The following is a 27,173-nucleotide window of genomic DNA, read 5'->3' as shown; positions in this document are numbered from 1 at the left end:
AACGAGTTTGATTATCCTAACACTGATAACATAGATTCCTTACCTGACATCAGATGGTATCCAACTGGTATATTCCAATTCCTGATCACCATTTGAAAAAATCGATAAGTGTATAGATCTAACGTGTATACAGTAGAACTCATGATCCGCGGGGCTCAGAGCCCCCTGAATGAACTCTGGTACTCCGGCTGCATGGGTGAGAAGTGAAATGTGGACTGGAATATTTTTTTCCCCCATCCATTTTCATTGAGTCCATTCCAAAAGGGTGATTTACCATCTGGGAGACGATAGGGGGCGTTTTTTTCACATCTGATCGCCGGCGGCCCTTGGGTAGGCTAGGGTAGGCTCGCGTGATGCAATATGATTTCAGATCGCTAAAAAAAAATCAAAAAAGAAATCAGAGAAATCTCGTGAGTGGCTTTCAACGTAACTATCATAAACACGAGATTAGCCGTGAGTAGGGATGGGTATCGTTAGGATTTTATCGATACTACTACTCTTATCGATACTGCTTAACGGTTCGGTACTTTATCGATACTCTTATCGGTTCTTTTTGGTTATTTTTTGCAAGAAAAAAAGACAATTAATTAAGAACAGAATCAACATTGCTTTATTATTTATAAATACAACTTTATAAATAAGTATTATAAATAAATATAATTTCTTCAGCAACAGCAGCAGCAATGTTCTTTTATATAACTTTATAAATAAATATAATAAATGAATATAATTTCTTCAGCAACAGCAGCAACAATGTTTTAAATGTGTCTGACTCTGAATTATAGACTTTTTATAATAAACAACAAATGCAAAAGGCTAACAGAACTGTGACACTCGTTCACCCTATCCTCTGTCATCCTTCCTCTAGCTGCTAGGGTGAAAGGACTTTGGGTGGTGGAGGGAGGTAGAGGGAAGATGTGTGGTGGCCCTGGGCTCACTGGCCTGGGACACATTGGTGGCTGACGCCTCAGCTTGACGATCTATAAAAAGTTTAGATTGTAGTATTTGTAGCTAAACAATTATTTAGTTTATTAGCCTATTTGTAATAATTCGTTATTAGCCTAGGAAACTCCGTATCTTGGCTTACCGGCGGCAGTGGACGTGGATGCAGATGGAACACTGCGCGCAAGGCAGTCGAATACGCGCATTTCTGCACACTAATATCATGTTTTGCCAACAGATGTTTTGATAAATTGCTCGTATTGCCACCCTTACTGGCAAATGTTTTGTTGCACTTGTGGCAACGTGCGTTGTATATCCATACTTTCTTTAGAACGCTTCACTCTATCCGCCATCACGAGTCACGGTGCATGCAGACTCAGAGCTGTCTGTGTCTGTGTGCAGCGCGCTTCAGCACGGAGAACTTTCATTAAGGAGTACCCGTATGTAGCACTACTAGCGAGCGACTCGCGAGGAGTGTGTGTAATAATGACTCGCTGTGGCTCGCTTCTCGTGCAGAGACAGAGAGAGGATAGATCGTTTGCAACTTTTAAATAATAATAATAATAATAATAATAATAATTTCTCTAGAGTATCGATAGCAGTACCGAGGACGTCGGAGCTTATAAATACTCCGGTATTTTCTAATATAGTACCGGTTCCCGTTTAAAACCGGGGTCCGGGGGGCATCCCTAGTGAGTGGCTCTCAAAGTGTTAATGGAAAACACAAAACACGTTGTAATTTTTCTGCCTATTTATGAAAATAAACGCTAGATTATCGATAGTATATGTGTACTTATGCACGCTAGAGAAGCGGGCTGAAAAATCGAATATCCATGACCTGGTCAGCACTAACGTCATACACGCACACACACACACACGTTGTGACCGCTGTGAAAAAACATCTGATTACCCCAAAACTGGTAAAATAGATTCCTTACCTCAGCTCAGATGTTCTGCAAAAAGATGAATCCAATTCCTGATCGCCATTTCAAATATCGATCGCGTTTATTGATCCAACGTTATACTCCGAAACAGATAATCGACGCTGCTTCCAGTCCCCTCCAATGAATGCACTAGTATCAGGTTGCATACCCCAGAAGTAAAATGTGGACCGGAGTTCTTTTTTCTGATGCAAGTCCCATCGACTCCAATCCAATGATGTGCATTACCATCCGGGAGATGATAGGGGGCGGTATTGGCCCTTTTCGAGCTCAGAGCCATTCACAATGATAATGTCAGGCTGGACGGATGAAAAATGAATGGATATCGCTAATAAAAGAAACAACGATTAAATAACGATATCTCGTTGTTGGCACCCAATGTGTTAAAATGGAATAAAAGCAAAAACGAGTTTAACACGTATATATACATGGTTGGCCCTTTAACACTTTCAATGCAGACGAGATATCTCGTTTGTTCATGCCCCCCGTTGAGAGCTGACGACGCTAAATGTATTTTTTTTATATTAACAATCTGAATTCATATTTCATCAACCGAGCCTCCCGTTAGTACAGCAGCCTCTCTCTGAGCTCCAATGGGAAAATACCGCCCCCTATCGTCTATCCCTGTGTAACTGCACCCCATTCGATTACACTGGTGGATGTGTGGGGGGGAGCCTCCTCGCTCCACTATGCTGGCGAGGGATCTGATGAACAGGGAAGTGATCGAGATGGAAAACAACCTGGAATATATATTTACAGTATCCAATAATCGATCAATAAACGCGATCGATATTTGGAATGGCGATCAGGAATTGGAATAATCTTTTTGGAGAACATCTGATCTAAGGTAAGGAGTCTGTTACCAGTTTTAGGATAATCAGAGCTATTTTCACTGAGATAACAGCGTGCCCCGCGTGCGCGTTGATCAGGAAATGAGAGAATCGATTTCTCAGCTCGCTTCTATAGCGTGCATAAGTACACATATACTATCGATAATCTAGCGTTTATTTGAAAACTATTCATAAATAGGCCGAAAAATGGCAGTTTCTAGTGTATTCGAGAATATTCCAGTAAATGTCGTTTTTTGACGGAATCTTTTTATTTTCCTGACATTTTAGAAAACTATAGCTTTTCGAAATGCTATAAAACGGAAATGAACAGATTAAAAAACAATCCGTTTCGACAATGTTGACTGCAAACAAGTCATTGATAAGTGATGGGCAGATTAGACACATAGCCATAATTTAAGACATAGATTATGCGCTTTTAACGCTATCATTGAAGTGGATGCTGGCATCCACCACGTAAAGGACGACACCCCCTGCCGGCTCTGAAAGTGTTAAGCATGGCGCCCAAACACGTATATATATACGTGGTTGGCCCCGAATGGGTTAAGTCACAGCACTGTCCCTCAGGCTATGGCATGCTGGTAACATACTGGGACGCTAGTAGTTAGCTGTACGTAGTTCTTCAAATTTTTTTATGAATTACTCACAAATGAGAGTGCACCTCATTCTCAACCTCACCTGTCATACAGTGAGCACATGTTCTTTGATCTCTTGGTAACCATGTTTTTCTATGTCTGCTAAATGGCTAGACTGGCCACTGAGTCTGTACCTGGTAAGGCATAAAAAAAAATATTGTTTGTTTCCTGTTGGTTGTCAGTTAAGGCATGGGTAGGTAGGGAATTTTATTTTTTTATTTTATTCTTTCCCACGGCGACTATGGATAGGGAATTTCTTTATTTAATTAAAATGTTCACAACAACATGGATGCATGTACTCTGCCAGCATGTTTAATATCCATAATACTAAAGGTTTGACTAAGATTTCTATGAAACTTTATTCTTAAATTTTTTATTTTTATTTTTTTTTAACTCATAAAATATATTGGGTCGCACCTAAATCGGCAGGGTCGGTCGGCAACCGGAAACAAACAATATTTTTTGTTATGCCTAAGGATCTGTCTCAGCTTAGTTGAGAGATACTCTGCCAATTTATATTCTTGTTTTAGGCCCAACTAGCATTGCCCTTTTCTTTGTGTTTTGGTTTCATTGTGCCAATGTTCAAAATAAGATGTTTGACTTGATTTCTAGTTATTTTGGAAGCATTGCTGGTCTGAGACTGGTTTGTGTTGATGGTGGGTTCGTTCACAAGCCTCCGCACCTGTTGGGCAGAGGGCACTCTTTTCAGGGTTCAGCTCTTGGGTTGTAATAACTTTTGTAAGTGAATTTGATGGCTTATTTTCAAATGTCTAATTTGACAGATATTTATTTAATATACATTTTTCATCTGCCTATCCTGCCCTATATGCATCTCTCTCTATCTCTCCCTCTCTATCTCACTCTCCATCTCTCTCTGTGTGTCTGTCTTTCTCCCCCTATTTCTCTTTCTGTCTCTATCTCAATCTCTCTTCCCTCTCTTTCTCTCTCTCTCTCTCACACATGCACACATTACTAATACCTGCCTGTCTGTCTGTGTGTTTCAGTTCATTCAGAGGAGGCTCTGTACCTGTTGGCAACCTGCTACCATCGTTCTGGGAAGGCCTACAAGGCCTACCGTCTGCTGAAGGCTCATAGCTGCACCACACCACAGTGTAAATACCTGCTGGCCAAGTGCTGTGTGGAACTAAGCAAGTAAGACTATAGACAGACCAACCACCAATATCCCATAGTACTACTACTCCTCACTGTAGTATACACAGACCAACTACTACCCCATAGTACACAGTCTATAAAGAGACCAGCCAGTACCCCATAGTACTTGTTGTAGTACACAGTATATACACAGACCAACCAGTACCCCATAATAGGGCTGTACGATTAATCGAAAAAAAATCCCCCAAATACATTTAGTATGTTACAAGATACTTTTGTTTCAGTCAAGCACTTTCATATGTTATGTTTAAGTTTAAGACAAGCACTTTGATATATGTTATGTTGTGTCTGTTTAAGAAAGAGTGCAATAAATGTTTTTATTGAACAAATAAGAATTGTGTGAGGATCGTGATCTCAATTCTTAAGGAGAAAAATCGTGATTCACATTATAGCAAGAATCGTGCATCCCTACCCCATAATACTCACTGTATTACACAGTATAATAACCTTATAGTACACAGTATATACACATAAACCATAACCTTATAGTACATACTGCTGACATGTCTCTGTCTGTTTCTCTCTTTGTGTCTCTCTCTATCTCAATATCTCTGTCTTTATCTCTCTGTCTCCCTCTGTCACCAGGCTAGCTGAGGGTGAACAGGTGTTGACAGGAGGAGTTCTGAATAAACAGAAGAGTCAGGATGACATAGTCTCTGAGTTTGGAGACTCTGCCTCCTTCACCTTATCACTGCTAGGACATATCTACTGGTAATAATAATATTCACCATATCACTGCTAGGACACATCTACTGGTAATAATAATATTAACCTTATCACTGCTAGGACACATCTACTGGTAATAATAATATTCACCATATCACTGCTAGGACATATCTACTGGTAAAGGCGGCACGTGGTGTAGTGGTTAACACTGTCGCCTCACAGCAAGAAGGTCCAGGGTTCGATTCCCGCTTGGGGACCAGGTTTCTATGATGCCAGGTACCCAGGTGGGGTATCTCCCAGGCCTTTCTGTGTGGAGTTTCCCATGTTCTCCCCATGCTTGCAAGGGTTTCCCCCCCGATAAGATAAACCCAATGGAAAAACATGCACAACAACAGATCGCTAACGCTGTGGTGTCCTTGACGAAGACGGGCAGGAGCATTTGGAGCCGTCCCCGGGCACGGCCCTCGCCGACGCCTGTCTGCTCCCGGCTGCCCTTGGGGGGAAGGACGACGGGATGGGTTAATCGCAGAGACGAATCGCATCGGCGATCCTACAAAGACAATGCATGCGTGTGTGTTCCGGTGTGTGTGTGCTAACCCTGTGTGCTAACCGCTAAACATTGAGGATAATTACATGCCAATTAACACTTTGGTCGCCAGGCTTATATTCACAATAAACCATCCCACGCCAGCTCTATTTGTCTATGGAGAAGTTCCCCTTCTTTGCAGGGCTATAACTTTTTAAATTGTATTGCTAAATTGACATTACTATGGCCCATTCAACGTCAACTAAGTATCTATTGTTCAGGGTGTAGCAACGTTATACTTTTTCATTCACATATTCATACTAAAATACGGTCTAAAGTATAAGTATGTTTTTATCGTTTTCTGCAGCTTTCTCCAGAACGTGATTTATAGCCCTAAATGCATTATATAGATGATCAAATACAGTTTGATAGCAATCTGCGCGAGAAAAAAAAATTCAAATGGACGTGCGTCTAGAAGTTACTACTTATCATCTTATGTTGACCGGATGGGGGGGGGGGGGGGGGGGTCGTTTATAATTCCGTGGCCAACGTTAGATCTTACCCCAGTCTCCTCGGGCCGTTGGGCGATGAGCGTGGAGCGGAAATATTCCTATTATGGAATGTAGAAATATGCGATCCATCTCCAGGTTGTATAATAGTATATACGTCCAAATCATGTTGTTTATCGAGTTATTGGTAACGGATTGCTATCCATTGCGTCTAGCTCGAGTCCTGGGACTATTAGCGAGTGATCGGACCGAATTGGAATGAGCACCAGCTTCCATTTCCTGTTTCCGGTCTGGGCGATCCGCCGATCGGCCACCAGATGGCGCTCTTGAACCGTTGGAGAGTTGAGAGGGGATCAACAGTAGATCTCAAGTGTCCGGGGGAGAAATATGCGATCACAGATTTTTTAAATATTGATATCAAAGACGTGGTACGGCGTCTTTGGCAGAATGAGCATGGCGAGGAATGATGTGGTAAGGCGTTTTTGGCGACCATAGTGTTAAAGACCTCTGAGCAGGTCCTGCATTATTATTATAATAATATTCACCTTATCACTGCTAGGACATATCTACTGGTAATAATAATATTCACCTTATCACTGCTAGGACATATCTACTGATAATAATAATAATAATAATAATAATAATATTAACCTTATCACTGCTAGGACATATCTACTGATAATAATATTAACCTTATCACTGCTAGGACATATCTACTGGTAATTATAATAATATTCACCATATCACTGCTAGGACACATCTACTGGTATTGGTAATAATAATATATAATTATAATCATCATCATCATAATACAATATATATTATTATAATAATAATCACTATCACTGCTAGGACACATCTACTGGTAATAATAATAATATTCACCATATCACTGCTAGAACACGTCATCTACTGGTAATAATAACAATAATAATCACATTATCACTGCTAGGACACATCTACTGGTAATAATAATAATGATGATCATAATACAATATATATAATATAATAATATTCACCATATCACTTAGGGCTGGGCGATATGGAAAAAAATCATATTGCGATAACGATATGATAATGTTATCATATTTCTCGATATCGATAATTATCGAAATTGTTAAGTATCATTTTTTTTTCTTTTTTTTTTTAAACAACAGATGTATGTTTATTTTGCAGCAATTCTTTGTCGTTGCCGCCATCTTTAGTGTTACATCCCCTCACACTCCAGTTCTCAGGCTGCAGCTGGTTTAAAAGCGAAAGTAAACCGGCTTCTCTGCTGGCTGTGGCTCCAGGGGAGTTGAACAGTTCTGGCTCTGCTAGTTTATTTTTGATCTTTTGGCGCTTTTTTGGTGGACAAACCACCGCACATGTGCACCGTGACTCGTGACTTGAGTCTAGTTCTGCTAGCACACATAGCCTACTGTGTACAGACGGTTTCAAACTGTATTTTAAATTAGAAAGCAAACAAAATAAATCTCAATTTGGTCAGTATTGTCATTTGTACAAGCAAAGCCATTACTTTAAGTTGCAGGCAAGAAAGACAAGTCTGTCCACGATTTTTTTAATTTCGATATTCGATATCGATTATTAAAATATATCGCAATATTTATCGTTATCGTTATATCGCCCAGCCCTAATATCACTGCTAGACACATCTACCGATAATAATAATATTTTTTTAAATTAAAACTCTTGACTTGACTTGACTTGAATAATACTATGCACCTTATCATTGCTAGGACACATCTACTGGTAATAATAACAATATTCACATTATCACTGCTAGGACATATCTACTTGTAATTATAATAATATTCACCTTATCACTGCTAGGACACATCTATTGGTAATAATGATCATCATAATACAATATATAGATTATAATTAGCAATAATACACGAGAACCAGTGGAATATCAGGAATATTGCCACGGCTGTGATGCGCCCGCAGCCACGAGAGCAAAGCTCGAGTGGCGTAGGCATCACAGAGTGGCAATATTCCTGATATTCCACTGGTTCGAGTGTATTATTGCTTTCATACAGCAAGTTGCACCGTCGGGAAAAATATAGGATGAATACAGACAATTCTAGGGTCTTTTATATCAATTTCAGTGAACTTGGCGTAGAAAAATATTTCTAAAGATGTATCGTTGCTATGGAATTTCAAAAGGAGTAGGCTATCAACCGCTTGGCAACGCAAACAAATGACGTATTATTCTAATTGAACGTACCCGTTAATTATAAACTAGTGGATTGATGGATATAGAGGACGGGCCTTCATCTAACTATTCATAAAAACAGCATTGATTAAACAATAAGGGAGTGGAGGGAGGGAGGCATGGGGGTTGCGCGCAGCATATAGGGGGGGGGTCTATTCTCCTCCACCTGCAGAACAGCTGTGCGCCGTCTGCCACGTCTCTCCAGCAGTCGGTGATGCTGGCGGAGTGGATGCACTTGTAGGGGCACATTACTGCACTCTTCTCCTTAGACTCCTCTATATCTATAGTATCCACTCATTTATAATTAACGGGTACTGTAGTGACTATCCTGATGACCTGGTAGGCGCTCGGCTGGGTGCATTGACTGCCGTTCACGTAGATCTACATTTCTGTGGCCCGACCGTTGAGTGCCAAAAAACGTAGATCTAGGTTTCTGTTTTGTTATTTCTTTTATTCGCTATTGCCATTCATAATCCATCGGGGCACCTTGTGCATGCGGTCCTGAATGTGTCTGAGATCGCAGATGGCCAATACCGCTGCCTAACGCCTTGCGGCCGGTATTGCACATCATTGGAATCCCTCTGGCTTGGGCTGTGCATCGATCTAAGAAGTCCGGTCCGGGTTTTCCTTCTTGGGCATGAGTAACGTTATAACTAGGGATGCTCGATATTGGCTTTTTTACCGATACCGATATACCGATATTGTCCAACTCTTAATTTCCGATACCGATATCAACCGATACCGATATATGCAGGGTTTCCCCCGCCAAAAAATTGAATAATTTCAGGTAATTAACATTACATATCTCTTGTTGTGGAATTAACACAACATTATGCATACTTTTGTCAATAAATAAAATCAGAATTTGTTCTTACTTGCTTGCCTGGGTAATAAAGGTTATAGAAATGTAAAAAAAAGTTTTTTTTTAAACAGATACCGATATTTTCCGATATCACATTTTAATGCCGATATCGGCCGATCGCTCTACAACTATACTCATATTCACCACGGTATAAAACGGAAATGTATGTATGAAAAAATTATCTGTTTTTTGCATGTTGACGGGAAGAAACCCACTGACAATCGACAGCATTATTAGATCCATAGCTATAATATAAAATTTAGCACTGCAAACACGGCATTCTCCCCATTGAACATAGCACTGGCACTGACGGCCCACAGTGCCCCCTGCTGACTGGCACTTGATGTGTTAAAGATAAAAGTTATGTCCAGTCGTTGTCACTTGCCGTTGGGTGAAGTTCCCATTTTATTCAAGTAATTAACATAAATACATGGTTGCTGAGCAAAACAATAGATTATATAAATGTACATTATGATAGTGAAACGAGCGTGGTGCATGCAGTAAAAACTAAGACCTCTCCGTCGCCCATACCTTGATTGCGCAATAGCCTACACCTGTGCCTATATCCAAAAACCCATGCGCTGCCACCCATAGCCCTTTTACACCAGCCAGGCTCCGTGCTGGAGCCGGTTCCCGAACGTAATCTCGTACCGGCCGGCGTGTTCAGACCGGGATTAATTGGTTCAGAACGTGACAAATCGGTGCTCAGCTGGCACCGGAAAATAGTTGGTTTTTCCTCGCGAACCGTGACATCATCAGTGGGCGTGTCATATTCTAGGCTGTGAAGACGGGGAAAGTAGAGAGTCGGCATTGCACTCAACCAATTCATTCAACAGGAAGCGATTTGCGAGTACAATACACCATCCAACCAGAGTGGATAAAGAAATGCTCCAGAAATGACTGACTTTTAATGGGTATCATATAGTAGTAAGTCCTACTGTAGAACATGACATAATAGCATGATAGCTGATTTATTAATGCCAAATAATGGACGACGACCGCAATTGGCACTTGAAAAGTGTAAATAATGGATTAGTCAGTAGTAATTCATGACGGCCCGTTTAGCTCAGCTGGTTACTGCGCTGCCTGTGGAGCGAAAGGTCCAGAGTTCGAATCTCTTGCTTACTTTCTTTTTTTCTGTAACGTTAATTAATTTATCCACTCTGGTTGATAAGATAAGATATTCCTTTATTGATCCCCTTGGGGAAATTCAGGCATCATAGCAGCATGGGGGATGGGGGGCGGGGGGTACAGGTAGTAAAAACAACACAAGCAGTGTAAACAAATAAGTCAATATAATTGACTATCTAACCAACTGAAATATACAGTATTCACAGTATTCACATAAGGTGCAGTATGCATAAGGTGGTGTTATTGTCCTTTTTGGGACACCAGAGTGGATTAATTATTAAACGGTTAAAAAAAAAAATAAAAAAGTAAGCAAGAGATTCGAACTCGGGACCTTTCGCTCCACAGGCAGCGCACTAACCAGCTGAGCTAAACGGGCCATCATGAATTACTACTGACTAATCCACCATTTACACTTTTCAAGTGCCAATTGCGGTCATCGTCCATTATTTGGCATTAATAAATCAGATATCATGCTATTATGTCATGTTCTACAGTAGGACTTACTACTATATGATACCCATTAAAACAAGTCATTCGAATAATAGAAGCATACTTTGCTGGAACGATTCATTTCAAACGTATACAGCGTGTGTGCTTTTGTGTGTGCGCTCTCGCGCTGAGGCTCGCTCTCCATGCATTATTTTTACCTGAGTAACGCCCCCGTTGATGACTGAGACGGTGGAATGTTGGTTCTGCTTAAATGGGTGTAAACGCTGGGTGGTTCGCCAGAGAGCACCAAGGTTCAGAGGGTTCAGAACGGAGCTGGAGCTTGAACCGGAGCCCGGGCGGTTTAAAAGCGCTACCAGTGATGAACTTAACCAACTACAGACATAACACAAAACAATCAAATAGCTCCTACAGGTGCGTTAAATCAAACGTAATGTTGTCCGCGGAGTAGGTCATGTTGACGGTTTCCGTTTGATGAATGGCAGTTGAAACTTTCTACAACATTCTAAAGCCAGCGCAGTGGTATATTCATGGTGATTTAACCGTGAGTGTACCATGAATATACTCACGGATCAGACCAATCACAATGCGTCGTCGGACCTACCTGTAATATTCACCATATCACTGCTACACACATCTACCGATAATAATACTATGCACCTTATCACTGCTAGGACACATCTACTGGTAATTATAATAATATTCAGCTTATCACTGCTAGGCCATATCTACTGGTAATAATAATATTCACCATATCACTGCTGGGACACATCTACTGGTAATTATAATAATATTCACCATATCACTGCTAGACACATCTACTGGTAATAATAATATTCACATTATCACTGCTAGGACATATATACTGGTAATTATAATAATATTCACCATATCACTGCTAGGAAACATCTACTGGTAATTATAATGCTATTCACCATATCACTGCTAGGCACCTACTGGTAATAATATTACTATTCACCTTATCACAGCTAGGACACATCTACTGGTAATAGGGGTGTAACGGTACGTGTATTCGTCCCGCGACTTCACGGTACATGCGTCACGGTTCGGTACATCCAGCCATACGACGAATACGTCTCTTACGACACTAGGTGAAACTAGGGTTGCACATTTGACAAATTTATGCTAAATTTTACACTGGCTTACTAACAGTCTTAACGTTGAATATCAAGCTTGTATTGCCACATTTAGATGATGAATAAAACATTGAAGGACAGGGGTCCTGAGATAGTGAAGTTCTTACTGGTGAAGAGTAAATGGTTTTATTCCAAAACGCTTTACAATTTGTTCCTCACATTTGACCCATTCACTCACACATTCACACACCGACGGCGGAGGCAACCATGCAAGGTGCTAACCTGCTCATCGGAAACAGTCAGGGGTTAAGTGTCTTGCTGAAGGACACTTGGACACGCTGCCTGGGAGGAGCGGGAATCGAACTGGGAACCTCCCAAGCCACTCTTTCCCCTCGGTGAAGCTCTTTACTAGAGAAGGACAGGGGTCCTGATAGTGAAGCTCTAGAAAGAGAAAGATCATGGGGTCACTAAAATCAATGGGGTTGTTCCTCTAGGGGTCATGAATGTGCACCGCAAATTAGAAATGATTAATGATTAGAATGAAAGCTAGAGTTATCACGTTCACACCTAGGATCTGCCATGCTGGATGTGAAGCCATAGTTTCCCTGACAGTGTTGTTAGGGTATATAATAATCATAATCTTAATGATAATAACTATCTAACTATGTTTCTTATAATCTTTTTCCACATGGATATTAATGTTTCTCTCTCTCTCTCTCTCTCTCTCTCTCTCTCTCTCTCTCTCTGAGCAGTAAGACAGATCGTCTTGCTAAAGGAGCAGAATGTTTCCACAGGAGTCTGACTCTCAACCCTTTCCTCTGGTCGCCTTTCCAGAACCTCTGTCACATTGGTACGTTAACCTGATCGCTGATCCCTTACATCTGACCTCTTGACAGCTGTTTCATCTAGCTCAGGGGTGCCCAACCTTTTTTGAACCAATTATTTACAGTGTCTTGCGTGTAGTGTATGTGCATGATAAGGTGCAGTGCAGGGTGTGTGTGTGTCCAATAAGTAGTAGTAGTACGATAAATAAAACAAGATATCAAAATGAAGTAAGATCAAATAAAATGGTACATTTCTACAGAAATGGGTGTGTTTTTACTTGTGGCTTGTGGTAAAAAGCTGTCCCTGAACCTGCTGGTTCTTGTGCGGATGCTCCGGTTTGCCAGACGGTAGCAGAGTGAAAAGTTTGACTAGAGTGACTGTGGTCTCTGAGAATGTTCAGGGTTTTCCTTCTGCACCTCTGTGTGTACTAGAGGTCGTCCATGGCTGGCGGCTCAGTCCTGGTGATGTGTTGTGTTGACTTCACCACCCTTTGCAGAGCCTTGCGGTCGGTGGCTGAGCCGTTGCCATACCAGGCAGTTAGTTATGCAGCCAGTCAGGGGGGGCGTGCTCTCCCCCCTTGGGACTTCCTGTAGTCCACGATGAGCTCCTTCGTTTTGCTGACGTTGAGGTGGAGGTTGTTATCCTGGCACCATGTTGCCAGTGCATTCACTTCCTCTCTATACTTTGACTTGCCATTGCCGGTGGCATTAGCCCAAGGGTATTCGAAGCCTGTGCCTCTCAGCTGTGTGATGTGCTCCAGCACATATTTAATATGAGCCTGAGGCTGCAGAAAGTCCAGACACTGGAAAACCTCCTGTGTGGTCCCTGTCCCTACGTGCTCACGTCCAAGGACTACAGGCCGGTGGCTCTAACCTCTCACATAATGAAGACCATGGAGAGGTTGGTCCTAGAGCAACTCCACCCAGCGATCAAACCCCACCTTGACCCACTCCAGTTCGCCTACCAGCCCCGACTGGGGGTAGAGGATGCTGTCATTACCTGCTGAACAGAGCCTAAACTCACTCACTGAGAGTCATGTTTTTTTTCTTCAGTGCTTTTGATACCATACAACCTGGGCTGCTGGGAGAAGTTAGAGGCGATGCAGGTTGACGCTTCCCTGGTGTCCTGGGTTGTTGACTACCTGATGGGCGCTGGGCAGACCACAGTATGTGTGCCTACAAGACTGTGTCAGACAGTCTGGTCAGCAACACCGGGGCCCCGCAGGGGACAGTCCTCTCCCCCTTCCTCTTCACTGTCTACACCAGGGGTCGACAATAGAGCTGCCGCGATTACCGCATTACCGCGGTATCGCTGTTACATCACGGCCACCGCAGAGTAGGCTGAATACCGCATCACTGCTGTTTTTTATAATAATAATAAAGTACCCTCCTCTCGTTGGGCTTGCGGCTCTGCAGATATACCCTACTCCTCTATCGAGGTTCCAAGCGACCCTATTGGGTACCAGAAAAGTCACGTGAAACATTGCAGACCACTGATTGGTCAGAAGAGAGACGCGTCACACGTTGGAGCGTCCTGCAGTTTTTTACGTCCTGAATGTCAGCCATTGATCAGAGCTCATCACAATACGGCTAATAACGTTGGCTTTAGCTCCCCGCCGGAGTGGACTACCATCGCTTCTCAGGAGTACTAAACGAGACATAATGATTATACTGTCTGCAACGAATGTTATAATAAAAGCCCTTCGTTCTATACACTTGTCTGATTGAAAACTTTATTAACAGACCGCAGAATGGGACAACTCAGCACGCTCTGAGCAAAGAAAGGAACTGAGATATGAATTGAGTATTGCTTGCCTGGCTATGGTCCGGTAAATACGCTGATGTTATTGAACGTATAACTATATAATGTTAATGCCACAAAACGAATGCCTTTATTATAAAGTAGTAACTTTATAGTAATAATAATAAGAAAGGGTCGGGGGGGTAACCACCCCTGCCCGCGACACCGAGTGAACGGCGCACGACCAGAGGGGAAACTTCGAATCCGTGTTTCACTTTCAATAACTAATGCGTGCTTGCCGAATCCCAAACAATATTCATGCTGCAAAGTCATCCTCTAAAGATAGACATTTAGACTAGAGGCAGGCTATATGCTATAAAGAGTAGACTACTACTACTAAAAAAGAAAAAAATGCATTCAAACTTTTTTTTTGTTTTTTGTGTGTGCGGTAATAACCGCGGCGGTAGGAAATATTTTGCAAATTTGTGCGGTAAGGAAAACATCAATACCGCGGCAGCTCTAGTCGACAACCTGCGGCTCCAGAGCCGCATGCGGCTCTTTAGCCAATCAGCTGCGGCTCCCTGGCCCATTTATTATTATTATTTTTTTAACATTTTTTTTTTTACATTTCTTTTTGTTCTCTTATTTTGGAGTTCGATTTCATACTGTGACACTGAAATGAAAACATATTTCATCAACAAAAATATTTCATCAACTAAAATATACAGTACGTCACACCCTGCGCCTCTCCCTGCCGTCTGCAAATGGCTAATCTTGAGTTTCTGACCCCCCAGTAAGCTAACCATGGATAAATCCAAAAAAAGGAAAGTCTGAGGAAAATAGGGTTTAATTCAGTGTGGACAGATTAATTTGCTTTCACGACTAACCATGCAGGCTTACCTGTATGCCTGATATGTGGTGCGAAATTTGCGAACAACACATTTTTTTTTTTTTTTTTTTTTGGGTCCACTTTTTCTCCCCATTTTCTATTTTTCTCCCATCCCAATTTCGTATTTCCAATTCTTCCCTCCCCTGTCTTGAACGTTGCTAGACTATGCCTCCTACTGGTCGGCTGTAGTGAGGATACATTTACATTTAGTCATTTAGCTGACGCTTTTATCCAAAGCGACTTACAAGTTCTGTATGACAAGTCATCAGGAAGGGTACAACTCTTATCAGGATAGAAGCCTTGCATCACGTGTCCCCTCCGGTACATGAGGAGGCAGCCTGTCGCATCTTTTCACCGCAGCAGCTCGAACTCTCAGTGGCGAGGAGTAACGTGTGGGAGGCTCACGCTGCCCCCGATACTTCCTGTTTCTGCCGCACCGGCGTGTGGGATATTTGTGGATATCCTGATGAAGAATGTTCTCAGTCAACCGAGGTTTGGATAATAACAAGGTTTATTAACCAAACAGATAGAATACATAGAGAGAATGGCTGAGGGATTCCCCCAGGTGATCAGCTGAAATGACCCAGGTAAGAAGACCAGGATTGGTCTCGGAGGGAGACTTATATAGTTAACAAGGGGGGGGATGTGGTCCCATTTGATAGGTCAAATGGGGGGGGGGGGATACAGGTTTGGGGAGAGGGGCAGAGGATTGGGGAGAAAAGGGGAGGGGGTGTCCCACTCCACAGAGAGGGGGGGGGGGCACAGGCAATGGGGAGAAAGGGGAGGGGAATATATTTACATGAGAACATTATATTATACCACAATACTCACTTTTCTCTCTTATAATGTGGGTGAGATTAATGTATAATATACCAGGGTTGTTTGGAACAGGTAAAAGTGAATAGGTATGGTAAAAGAATGGGACCGATGTAATCCATCGGTTATCAGATAATGAATAAAATAGAAAACAATTAAAATAATGAAAATGTTGGCCAATGTGATCTGTTGGTTGGCATAACAGTTTAAAATAGAATTATTTACATATTTGATTCATGACATGATCGATTGGACTGCGGTCTGTGTTATTTTGATATCAGAGATGTGGGAATAGATATCACCCTTTTCTTTTATTAATCTCAAAATACCTATATCAATGATTGGTCCTCAACTCTGATATCAAACAACAAATAACATAATCATTAGAGGCTATAGCTGTGCACATATCTTGGCATACCTTCAGTCGTTCATGTCGTGACTCAGGGGAGCTAATGTCATGGTTGTGCATAAAGGCATAGTAATAAACCAATAATTTTCCAGATACATATGAACTCTGTGAAACAGTTCTTGTTTGTGAATCTGACAGTTGCTGTGTTGTGTTGATCGTCTGTTCTCGGTCTGTCGTGTGGCAGGGCCAAACGGTAACACAGTAAAAATTAAATACATACATAACAATGTGGACAATGTGTGTTCAGAAGTCTCTTGGTCCACAGGTTGACGATGCATTCGGGAACATTCACTGGTCGCCGTCCATTCCCTGTCAAGGGTCACCTGTAGCAGTGGGGCGGTCAACTATAGTGGCCTTGCAGACTCTTTTCCTGGAGTCTGCGCTGCTCTCCATCACCACCACACATCCGCCACTGTGCTCACGCTTGGCCCCCATCAGGCCCAGAGACATGGTGGTCAGGGCGTTTTTGAATGTGTTGTGCTGGTTTCGCTGTCCTCTCCTCGTCATTGCGGTACCACTTGATGGAGGGCGAGGGCCCGCCGGTGTAGTGGCTAGTCAGAGGACGCTCTCTCTCACACGGATGGCAATCTTGTCATCGGAATCCATCTTGATGGTCAGGGCTCTGGTTCCCTTCTGTAGATGGTCTGCCGCGGGCCGCCGGGGTGAGGCTGCATGTCGTCCTTTCTGTCTATGCTCCCCTTCCTTTGGGGACGTCTGTGTTGTGTGGCTGGGTTGGATGGCGGCTCTCCCACGGTTGCTGTCGTCGTCCTGGTTGTGTCCGCAGCTCCTTGGCGGCGTCCCTGGTGGTCCTATGTTGTCGTGGGTCGTTCAGGTCACTGGGTTGTGTTCCTCTCTGCCTGGTCCTGCCGTCGTTCGTGGTTCAGGTCACGCGTCGTCTCACTCCTTCTCACTTGTCGTGTCCTCTCACCAATATGATCTGAGGATGATAAAATTGTCTTAGAAAACCTCCTCACATAAATGATTCAACGCCTTTCTGCTAAAGGGGAAAATCATTTTGGGATTAATTCAATTCATTGTGTAATATCATCATACATTTGATATCGTTTGGATCCGATCTTTGCATGGAATCAGAAACATTTCTTTTTATCTTTATAATCTGATGTCAAATTGAAGTTGACCTTACCTCAGGCCGTGTACGATGGTGTGCTTCTTCATGATACTTACCTCGCCATGACTTCTCGGTTGTTCTTCACGTCTCAGTGTGGCTCGTCATAATTTAGCATGGGGAAAACATAAATTCTAGGCAGCCAGTTAATTCTCGTCTACTCTTAAGTAGCATTAATTTAATTACCTCTAATACACCTTGTGCATTTTGATAATCATTGTGTAAATGATTATCCTGCTTTCAACTGATACAAATAAATCTAACCCTAGCTAACCTTACTGTCATGCATTTGTCCTAATAAACTAACCTACACTGTAGCACTCAACACTTTGATGACTTGTTGCTCAGCTGATAGAGTCGTGCTCTTCCTGATGTCTTGTCGCACAGAATCTGTGAGTCTCTTTGGATAAAAGTGTCAGCTAAATGATCAATGTATGTGTATACCTTGTACATTTAGATAATTGTGCTCCAATTTTGATGGTTGATATTTGCAGTCATGGAGAGACTTGAAATTGCAAGGAGTTAGTGGTTGTAAGCAGAGGATAGAAGGAGGAGATTGCAAGTAAAGTTGTTTTCATCATTAATCTTTCATCTCGGGCACTTCTACTTTGTCTGGTTTTATTCAGAATTCATATCTCTAATTCGTGTGCCTCTTGAAAAGAGATGATGAAAACAACTGGTTAGTTATTGTTAGTATGGGAATTAGGTAGACTTTCATGACTGAAACATCATCACTTGTGTCTGATTCATGTTAATTAAGTGGTTCCATCCATTGTTATCCATTGTCAGGTGAGTCCACCAAGCCTGTGGTCAGAGTGCAGGCATTTGCATTGTTTTGTCTCCCTCACGCCATACCCTGTGGGTTTCAAGTGCCCATCCTGAATAGTGTCTGCTATCGTCTCACAATTGATTTCCCTTTAGCTCCAAACTGCTTTGTGTTCAAATGTAGATTAACTCAGTCTGCCTCTTGATTGTCTGTTTGCTTCCTGTAAACACAATTTACATGTGGGTGTTTGTATGCAGATTTGTTTTAACTGGTCAATCGATTGTCTCTCAACTCTACACCATCTTCGGTTGAGTCTCGTGGTAACAAAGAGAAAATCTGCATCTAAAGCGATACTTCCTACTATACTAAGTATAGTGGAGATACTAAGTTGAGACCTGTGTGGTCAGAGTCCTCTCTAGGCATTTGCATTGTCTTTCAACTCCACATCGTCCTCAGCTGGTTTGAGTGAGTGTTTAAACACTGCTTTGTAATTCAATTTAGAGTTAACTCAGTCTGCCTCTCCTGTAAACACAAAAAACATGTTAATTTTCCCACTCCTCTAAGACCATTTTTGAGTGTGTTCTCTTTGATTTTGAGTTCAAACACACATCATCTAGTCTTCATCTTATACTGGGAGTAAGTGTGTTACTCATAAATTGTGTTGTGTTCAGTTATGATGTATGATTTTCTATGGTACCCCGTATAAAAAAAACTATAGAGAACGTGGGGGTTAAAACATATTGTTTTTTAAAATAGAGATGATTTGTTGAATAAACATAGCATGTTTGGCTTATCACTAGCCTTGTGCACATTCTAAGATATAGAAACCTATTTATGATATTTTATACAGAAACCTATACAGATATGTTACAAATCTGAAACAGGCATTGAGGTTAGCTTTATGTGACTTATAACGTGTATAGTAATGAAAAACAATCACTCAAGCGATATGGGATAGCTGTAATTTACTTCAATGAGAAGATAGTTATGTCATGCATCTACATTAGGACTTCAATACAATCGCTCAAGCGATGTCATGTGTCATAGGTTTGTTTCATACTCACCGGAAAAAGCTGCCGTGTTCACGTTGGATCTTCACAGTTCAGTTCAGTTATTGAATAACCATATTAACTTACCCCCTTTTGTGCCCATGTGTATCTTTAATCGAATAGTGGTTCCTGAGGCTGTAGCACGTTACGTGTCATCAATGCAATGTTCGGCTCGTTTCTCCGGTGGTCTGGGATAATGCAACCCTGGAAACACTCTTCTGCATCTCGCCACAGCAACTCAACACTTTCCAATAGCAGCGCGCACATACATATACAAATAAAACATATACTACACGTGGATTTCACGCACCCTCGGCCTCGGGCACATTAAACATTACGTTCGCCCATGGATAGTTTCATATAAAATCATAACTTCATGGCGCACACCGTATGACGTCATTCCCATTCGCCGCGGAAATAACGCTTTTCAATCCATGCGGTACACTTCCGCGAGCTCTCAATAGCCTGGAATTCACCTAAACCAGCGTTTTGTTACCGAATGAACGCGCCTGTGCATATGTGAAAACGTAAACAAACTGAAACGATAAAACTATACTTCCCAAATGGTCGTTCCCGTGGGCCGGTTTTGTTGGTTCCGGAAATTACTATCCTAGTTTGTCGCGTGAATTGCACCTCAATGTTATTCTCTGTATAACGGTAACTTGTCTCTCAATGCTCGGCGTGATATCAGTCGGCATACTGTGCGCATACAAACGAGACTTTAAACAGACAAACAAAAATTAATACATATAAGTTAACGTGTGTGTATATCTGACTGTATTGGATCGCTGTTCGTTTAGTCGACCAGCACCGCTGCGACAAGGCTTGGTTACCCTTGGTTTAACTATACATCGTTATTAAAATCATAACGACCGAACCTGACTTCGAAATTTACCAGCGTTATATTAGATTATATATACCGTTTAATCACACTCTCGGTCTCTTAACCCGCGACTAACGTCCCGTTTAATGTACTTTCCGCGACTGATGTCCCGTTTAATGTACATTCACGTACTCCCGGGACATCGCGTAATCATGTACTACTAGGACATCGCGTGATCATCTTCCCGCTATCTGTATGATCAATTGGTTAATCTAATCCGAATACATCGTTTTCAGGAATGGAAGAGATTGTGGGCTTAGTTTGAGGTTGAAACAATGAATATTATGACGCTACTCTGGTAATTCTAATTATGATTCCATCAGCTTCTCGGTCCTAACTTCCCGCCTCTTTGCAGAGGAATCACAGAATAGGTTCCAACAGAGTAGCGTTTTCCAAGGATATCACATCATAATAAGCCCACGGTTCTTGCCTTGTTGCCTATATTTTAGTCTGCATCAGCTAGACTTGGGTTAACAATCCAACAACCTTATTTTGTTGCCTATATTTCAGTCTGCACCAGCTAGACTAGGGTTAGCAATCCAACAACCTTATTTTGTGCCTAAGCTTTCGGGAATAGCACATATAACCCATCCTCTCAGAACCTCTGTCCAGATAAGGACCCAGGTGCACGCGTTGCCCTGGTAACGATTTTCAATACAGATCAGATATATTAATACACGCTATTCTTACTCAGCCATGATCTCAATATTTGACAACATTCTGTAATATTCACCTGGCACAGAGAAAAGCGGGAAGGTTTTAATTCCTTGCCATACATTTTTGGTCGACCATCTATTATACTCACTTTTCTCTGTATCGATGAAACAATACATCACGCCGGTGGGACGCAAAGAGGTCCGTCACAAGTTTGTAGACGCCAATTGTGGGATATTTGTGGATATCCTGATGAAGAATGTTCTCAGTCAACCGAGGTTTGGATAATAACAAGGTTTATTAACCAAACAGATAGAATACATAGAGAGAATGGCTGAGGGCTTCCCCCAGGTGATCAGCTGAAATGACCCAGGTAAGAAGACCAGGATTGGTCTCTGAGGGAGACTTATATAGTTAACAAGGGGGGGGATGTGGTCCCATTTGATAGGTCAAATGGGGGGGGGGGGGGATACAGGTTTGGGGAGAGGGGCAGAGGATTGGGGAGAAAAGGGGGGGGGGTGTCCCACTCCACAGAGAGGGGGGGGGGGCACAGGCAAGGGGGAGAAAGGGGAGGGGAATATATTTACATGAGAACATTATATTATACCACAGGCGTCACCCAACCGACCTGTAGGAATCGCTGTCCACAACGTCCAATCCCCACCCACCGGCTTTCCCACCCTCTAACACTGCCAATTGTGTTAGTATGACGGCCGGCCAAGCCGGTAGCAACGCAGAGAGCTGGGCTCGATACCAGCATCTCCTGCGTTAGTGGCGAGCGCCTTGCCCACTGCGCCACTCAGCCGCCCTGAAATTAACTTTTTATTTTATAGATTTTCCACAAATAAGGGAAGGACTCAAATAGATCTGCATAGTTCAGGGTTTTATTTCAAAGTAGGTCTACAGATGCCAGTGTTTTTTTTCTCCTTTTCTGTGTTTTATTTCAAAGTACACATAGTAGTCTTTTTTTCAAAGTGGACTACTTTTTATTTTATAAATGTTCCACAAATAAGGGAAGGACTCAAATAGATCTGCATAGTTCAGGGTTTTATTTCAAAGTCTGTCTACAGACACCAGTGTTTTGTCTCCTCTTCTGTGTTTTATTTAAAAATAGGTCTACACAGCCAGTATTTTTTTCTCCTTCATAAGAGTTTGAGGTTTTCCTTTGTTATAACAGGTAAAAACAGCAACAAACTGTGTGCTATAAGTATAAAGTATAATAAATCGCAAATTACTTTTGGTATGCAATTGTCAGGCGTTTTATGCTAAATGTGGGGTATTCTTGGGGATATATAAAACGTTATACACTGTTATCTTCATTTTAAGGGTAAATAGGTTGTGTGGCTCCCTGAGCATTTTATTTTGTGGGAGGGGGGAAAAGTGGCTCTTTTGATAGTAAAGGTTGCTGACCCCTGGTCTACACCAACGATTTCCACTATCAGTCAGAGTCCTTCCACCTCCAGAAGTTTTCTGATGACTCTGCGATAGTGGAATGTATAAAGGATGGTGATTAATATGAGGTTGAGGAATACCGGGCACTGGTGGTGGACTTCGTCACATGGTGCGAAAAGAACCACCTCCAGCTCAATGTGACTAAGGCCATGGTTAGACTAGTGTATTCCTGGCATTTTTTTATACGTTTTTGACGATGTTTGATGTCCCTATTACACAGAAATGCGTTTTTTGGCGTTTTTTTGTGGATACGGCTGAAACGCAAAATTGTGTTTGTGTTTGGAGATACGCAAAAAAAACTAATCGACAACAGCGTGTAGTCAGCACGGAGCCGTTGTTGCGAAAACGCCCATGCGCAGTAGATACCATCTGCGTGCCCTTCCGGTGACAACAGTGTGTGTGTTTGGGACATAGCTTGTGTCCCAAATAGCTTCAGCTACCATGTGTTGTCAAGTTATTGTTATAAGGACCCCAGTCCAAGCTACAACAGTCTGCATTCCCTTAACAATTGTTTGTATTGAGCCGTATTGTATTGTACCCATATGCAATATGTTAAATAAAGTTTACATCCATTCATTCTGCTAGCATTACCGATTGCATGAGCAGCTGGCTAACGTGAGCTATCAGGATTCAGACCCTGTTAGCTCAGAGCTCCTCTTTCAACTTAACAAGCATTAAACAAAATGGCCCAGTCATCTATTCACCTTTGTTTAATACACACAGCGTTGTCTCTAATGTTATCTAACTACTGATAGCTCGCGATATCAGTTTTGGTGCTGGCTAAGTAGCGTGAGCTAACGTTAGCTTCTAGCCACAATGCTATATTGTTATAATGGCATACTCTATTGACGTTAGCATGCAGCTAACAATGCTACCGATCGTTTTTTAGACTAAACTATCCGCTCTTGGTGGTCACTTGTGTTGATGTTAGTTTTGTTTCATCAACAAATGACAGGCAGAACACACAGTGAATGTATCCGTTTTGTTTATTGCACTTTTATTAGGCTTTGCTGAAAAAGAATTGCTGCATTGAGTAAATAGGCAAGATGGTGGCGCGGCATAGGCGCCTGCCTTATTGACATTTTCTTTGCTGGAGCTTCCAGGAAGTGTATTGGCACATTCGTTCTGATTGGTTGAAATTGCCTTCATGTTTGCCACCTACTGCCACCTACTGCTTTGGCAGTGTACTACATCAGTGTGCTCGGGTGACAAACGAAAAAAAAACGAAAGTGTGACTCGAGGCGCACGACGTCGCAGCGATACGCATATGAAAACAATACGAAGATGATACGAAAGGTGTAACCGCCGCCTAAGACCAGGGAACTGGCTGTGGATCTGGGGAGGAGGAGGTGGAGTACACCTGTGACCCCCATTTCCATCAGGGGGTCGACATGGATATTGAGGATTACAAATACCTTGGAGTACACATTGACTATAAGCTGAACGGGTCTAAACACGATGAGGCACTCTACAAGAAGGGCCAGAGCCGACTCTACTTCCTCAGAAGGCTGAGATCCTTCAACGTCTGTACAAGGATGTTCTATGAGTCGGTTGTGGCGGGCGCCTTCTTGTACGCAGTGACCTGCTGGGGCAGCGGACTGAGAGCAGGGGACGCAAGCAGGCTGGAAAAGCCAAGTCATAAACTCTGGTGGTGGTGTTAGAGAGGAGGAGCCTGGCTAAGCTCCACGCCATCATGGACAACCCCTCCCACCCACTATACACGGACTTGGCTGATATAAGGAGCACGTTTAGTGTTAGACTAAGATTCCCAAGATGCAACACTGGCACAGAAAGTCCTTCATTCCAACAGCCATCAGACTATGTAACGCATCACTGTGCCTCACTGAGCACAGAATGACGGTACATATCTTCCTGGACTTTTTGACTTATGACTTTTACCCTTACGTTGACATTATAATCTTCTACACTTATTACTGTACATCTTACTGCTGCGTTTCCCCTACCATTGCCGCCTTGCCAACAGGACCCCCCGCCCCTCCCGAAAAAATTATATAAAAAAATAAACGTTATTTAAAAGTTTGCTTTAATCACGAACGTCTGCGAGCTAGCTAAATTATACATAAATAGATTTTCATATAAATCAATCTTCACTAAGACTTTAAAACGGTGGCGCACGGTCTACGGAAACACAGAAAAAAGCTACCAAATCCATTCCGAGACAATTCCGAGACTGACTATCGTCGCGTGTAACAAGTTTCAGTCTCTCTCTCTCCTGCAAGTAACCAAATGTTACACTATAAAAACAAACTGGATAGTTGATATAAGCCATTCTCCCTTTCTGTGTGTGTGTGTGCGTGCGTGCGTGCGAAAGTTTGATAGTATTTACTGAGGATGGTCAGATAATGTTTTAATTTTTTTATCTACTTTTTCTCCTTATTTTTCTCCCATCCCAATTTCGTATCGCCAATTCTCCCCTTCAATTCTCCCCTCCCCTGTCTTGAACGTTGCTAGACTATGCCTCCCACTGGTCGGCTGTAGTGAGGAGGCAGCCTGTCGCATCTTTTCACCAGACAGCGCAGACTCAGTGGCGAGGAGTAGGCTCACGCTGCCCCCGATACTTCCTGTCTCTGCTGTACAGGCGTCACCCAACCGACCTGTAGGAGTCGCTGTCCACAACGTCCAATCCCCACCCATCGACTTTCCACCCGCTACCTCTGCCAATTGAGATAGTATGACGACTGGCCCAAGCCGCAGGCAATGCTGACTCGGGGAGTCGAGACCGGAGTCTCTTGCATTGGTGACAAGCGCAATCTCTGCTACGCCGCCCATGATGGCCAGATAATGTTAAAAAATAATTATACAGAGAGAAGCTTCAGCAAGTACAAAACGCTGTTGACCGACAAAAGAGAATCCATCACTGAGAAACGCAAAGGCCTAACCATCATGTATCACAATGGTGATGCATGAACCTATAACCTCTTAGCCTGGAGCCCTATTTTCTGAAAATCCGCCTAAAATACATAAGTAAATGGAATATTGTTCCACTTCTACAAGGTCCATTTGCATGTTCTTGGTATCTAGGGACATCTATGGACCTCAGTGAATGTATTCCCAGTATCAGAAATATTGTGTCTATTACTAGGCTTGCTTAAATTGTGATGAAACAAAGGAGAATATGAATCATAATTTTTCTTTGCATCTTTTGACGGTGAATAAAGGACCTAAAAAGGACCAGACATGAAGAACTGAGCTTGTTCAGTACCTTCTTGAGATCACGTGTACAAAAAATCTAAGGAAATTAATAAAGGGAAGATGATTAAACAGAAGGTTTTGTAGATACAGTACTGAATTTTCCCATCCGGACCAATGCTTTGGGGCCAAATTGGTTGGGCCAAATCTTCTCTTTCAAATGGCCCAGTTCAATTTGGATTTAGTATCACCAGGCGTGCATGAAGAACAGATAATGAAATCTACTGTAGTTTATGTACAGTCTGTTTTTTATTCTTGCAAGAGCTCTGCCATTTTGAAACTGATTTCAAATCGGATGGTTGCTAAATGATCAAAATAGGGGAGACAAACTAACTGCGCTCCAATATATGCCAATAACATTCAGTTTTGTGGTATATAATCCAGAGTAATTAGAGAAATAAAAAATAATAATCAGGAAGTAATTTGCTTGCAGAAAGCTAGAAGTCGGATCTCCGCGACCACAACAAACACATTTCAAAAACTTAAATCTCACTAATAACACTTTAACCTATTGGTAAACAACCGTATTGATGAAAATATACATTATAACTGCTGTTGTGACATGGTTATGATGTTTATTCTTGAATACGTTTAAAAAATGATAATTATGTCTGGAGAGCTTGATTAATGACGTGATGTCATTTGCGGTCCGGCGCCGGACTGCACGGGCGGAAGAGGTTAAAGGACATCTCTTTGAAATAAACTACATTTGACATTTTTTTTCTAATTTCCTTTAAACAAATTATTATTTTGTATTTAGTTATTGCACTGCACTGGCAGTTGAAAAAGCATTGAACTCAACTGAATTGAAAAAAGAAACCTCATAATTGAACTGGCACTGAACATTGAACTACACTGGCACTGTTTGCAGATGTACTGTTATTAAAGTTAGTTAAATACATAATTTTGTATTGTTTTTTTGGTTAAATCCAAAGGAAAAAATATAAAACCAGAGAACTCCGAAAAACAGTAAAATTCATATCCGAAAACGGGAAAAGATAAAACGGATTTCATAGGGCCCTAGTTAAGGTGAGTTAATAACCTTCGCTCTGATAAACTGACTCTTCGGTCAGAGCGTCCAGTGTGCACAGAATTTCCAAACAACTTGAGTGCGCTCGCTCTGACACTGGTTGTAAATAGTTATGAGTGTTGTATGTGCCTCCCTGTATTGTAAATAGTTCATATGTGTGTTGTCATTACTGTATGTATAATTGTAAATAAGTTAATTAAATTTATTATTGTTAATATTTATTTACCTAATGTGCAATCGTTTCATTTCAGCTCAGTGTAGAGAAATGCACCGATACTAACAACCGCCTTACTACGCGTGTCTATGACAACACTGTTGACACCACGTAT

At 42.0% G+C, this 27,173-nt stretch overlaps 1 protein-coding gene across 4 annotated transcripts in view; it reads left to right on the top strand.

Moving 5' to 3' along the window:
- The window catches only part of cdc27 (cell division cycle 27), a 191,644-nt gene that overhangs the window by 48,503 nt on the left and 115,968 nt on the right, over window positions 1-27,173 (top strand). For all 4 annotated transcript variants that reach the window (XM_084328872.1, XM_084328871.1, XM_084328870.1 and 1 more), the window contains exons 3-5: window positions 4,371-4,518; window positions 5,125-5,250; window positions 12,748-12,845. In XM_084328872.1, coding sequence (XP_084184998.1) covers window positions 4,371-4,518; window positions 5,125-5,250; window positions 12,748-12,845 — 372 coding nt within the window. The remainder of the gene's footprint in view (window positions 1-4,370; window positions 4,519-5,124; window positions 5,251-12,747; window positions 12,846-27,173) is intronic.

Source organism: Notolepis coatsorum, assembly GCF_963971535.1.
Source record: "Notolepis coatsorum genome assembly, chromosome: 14".
NCBI lineage: Eukaryota > Metazoa > Chordata > Actinopteri > Aulopiformes > Paralepididae > Notolepis > Notolepis coatsorum.
This window is presented reverse-complemented; position numbering and strand designations above follow the sequence as displayed.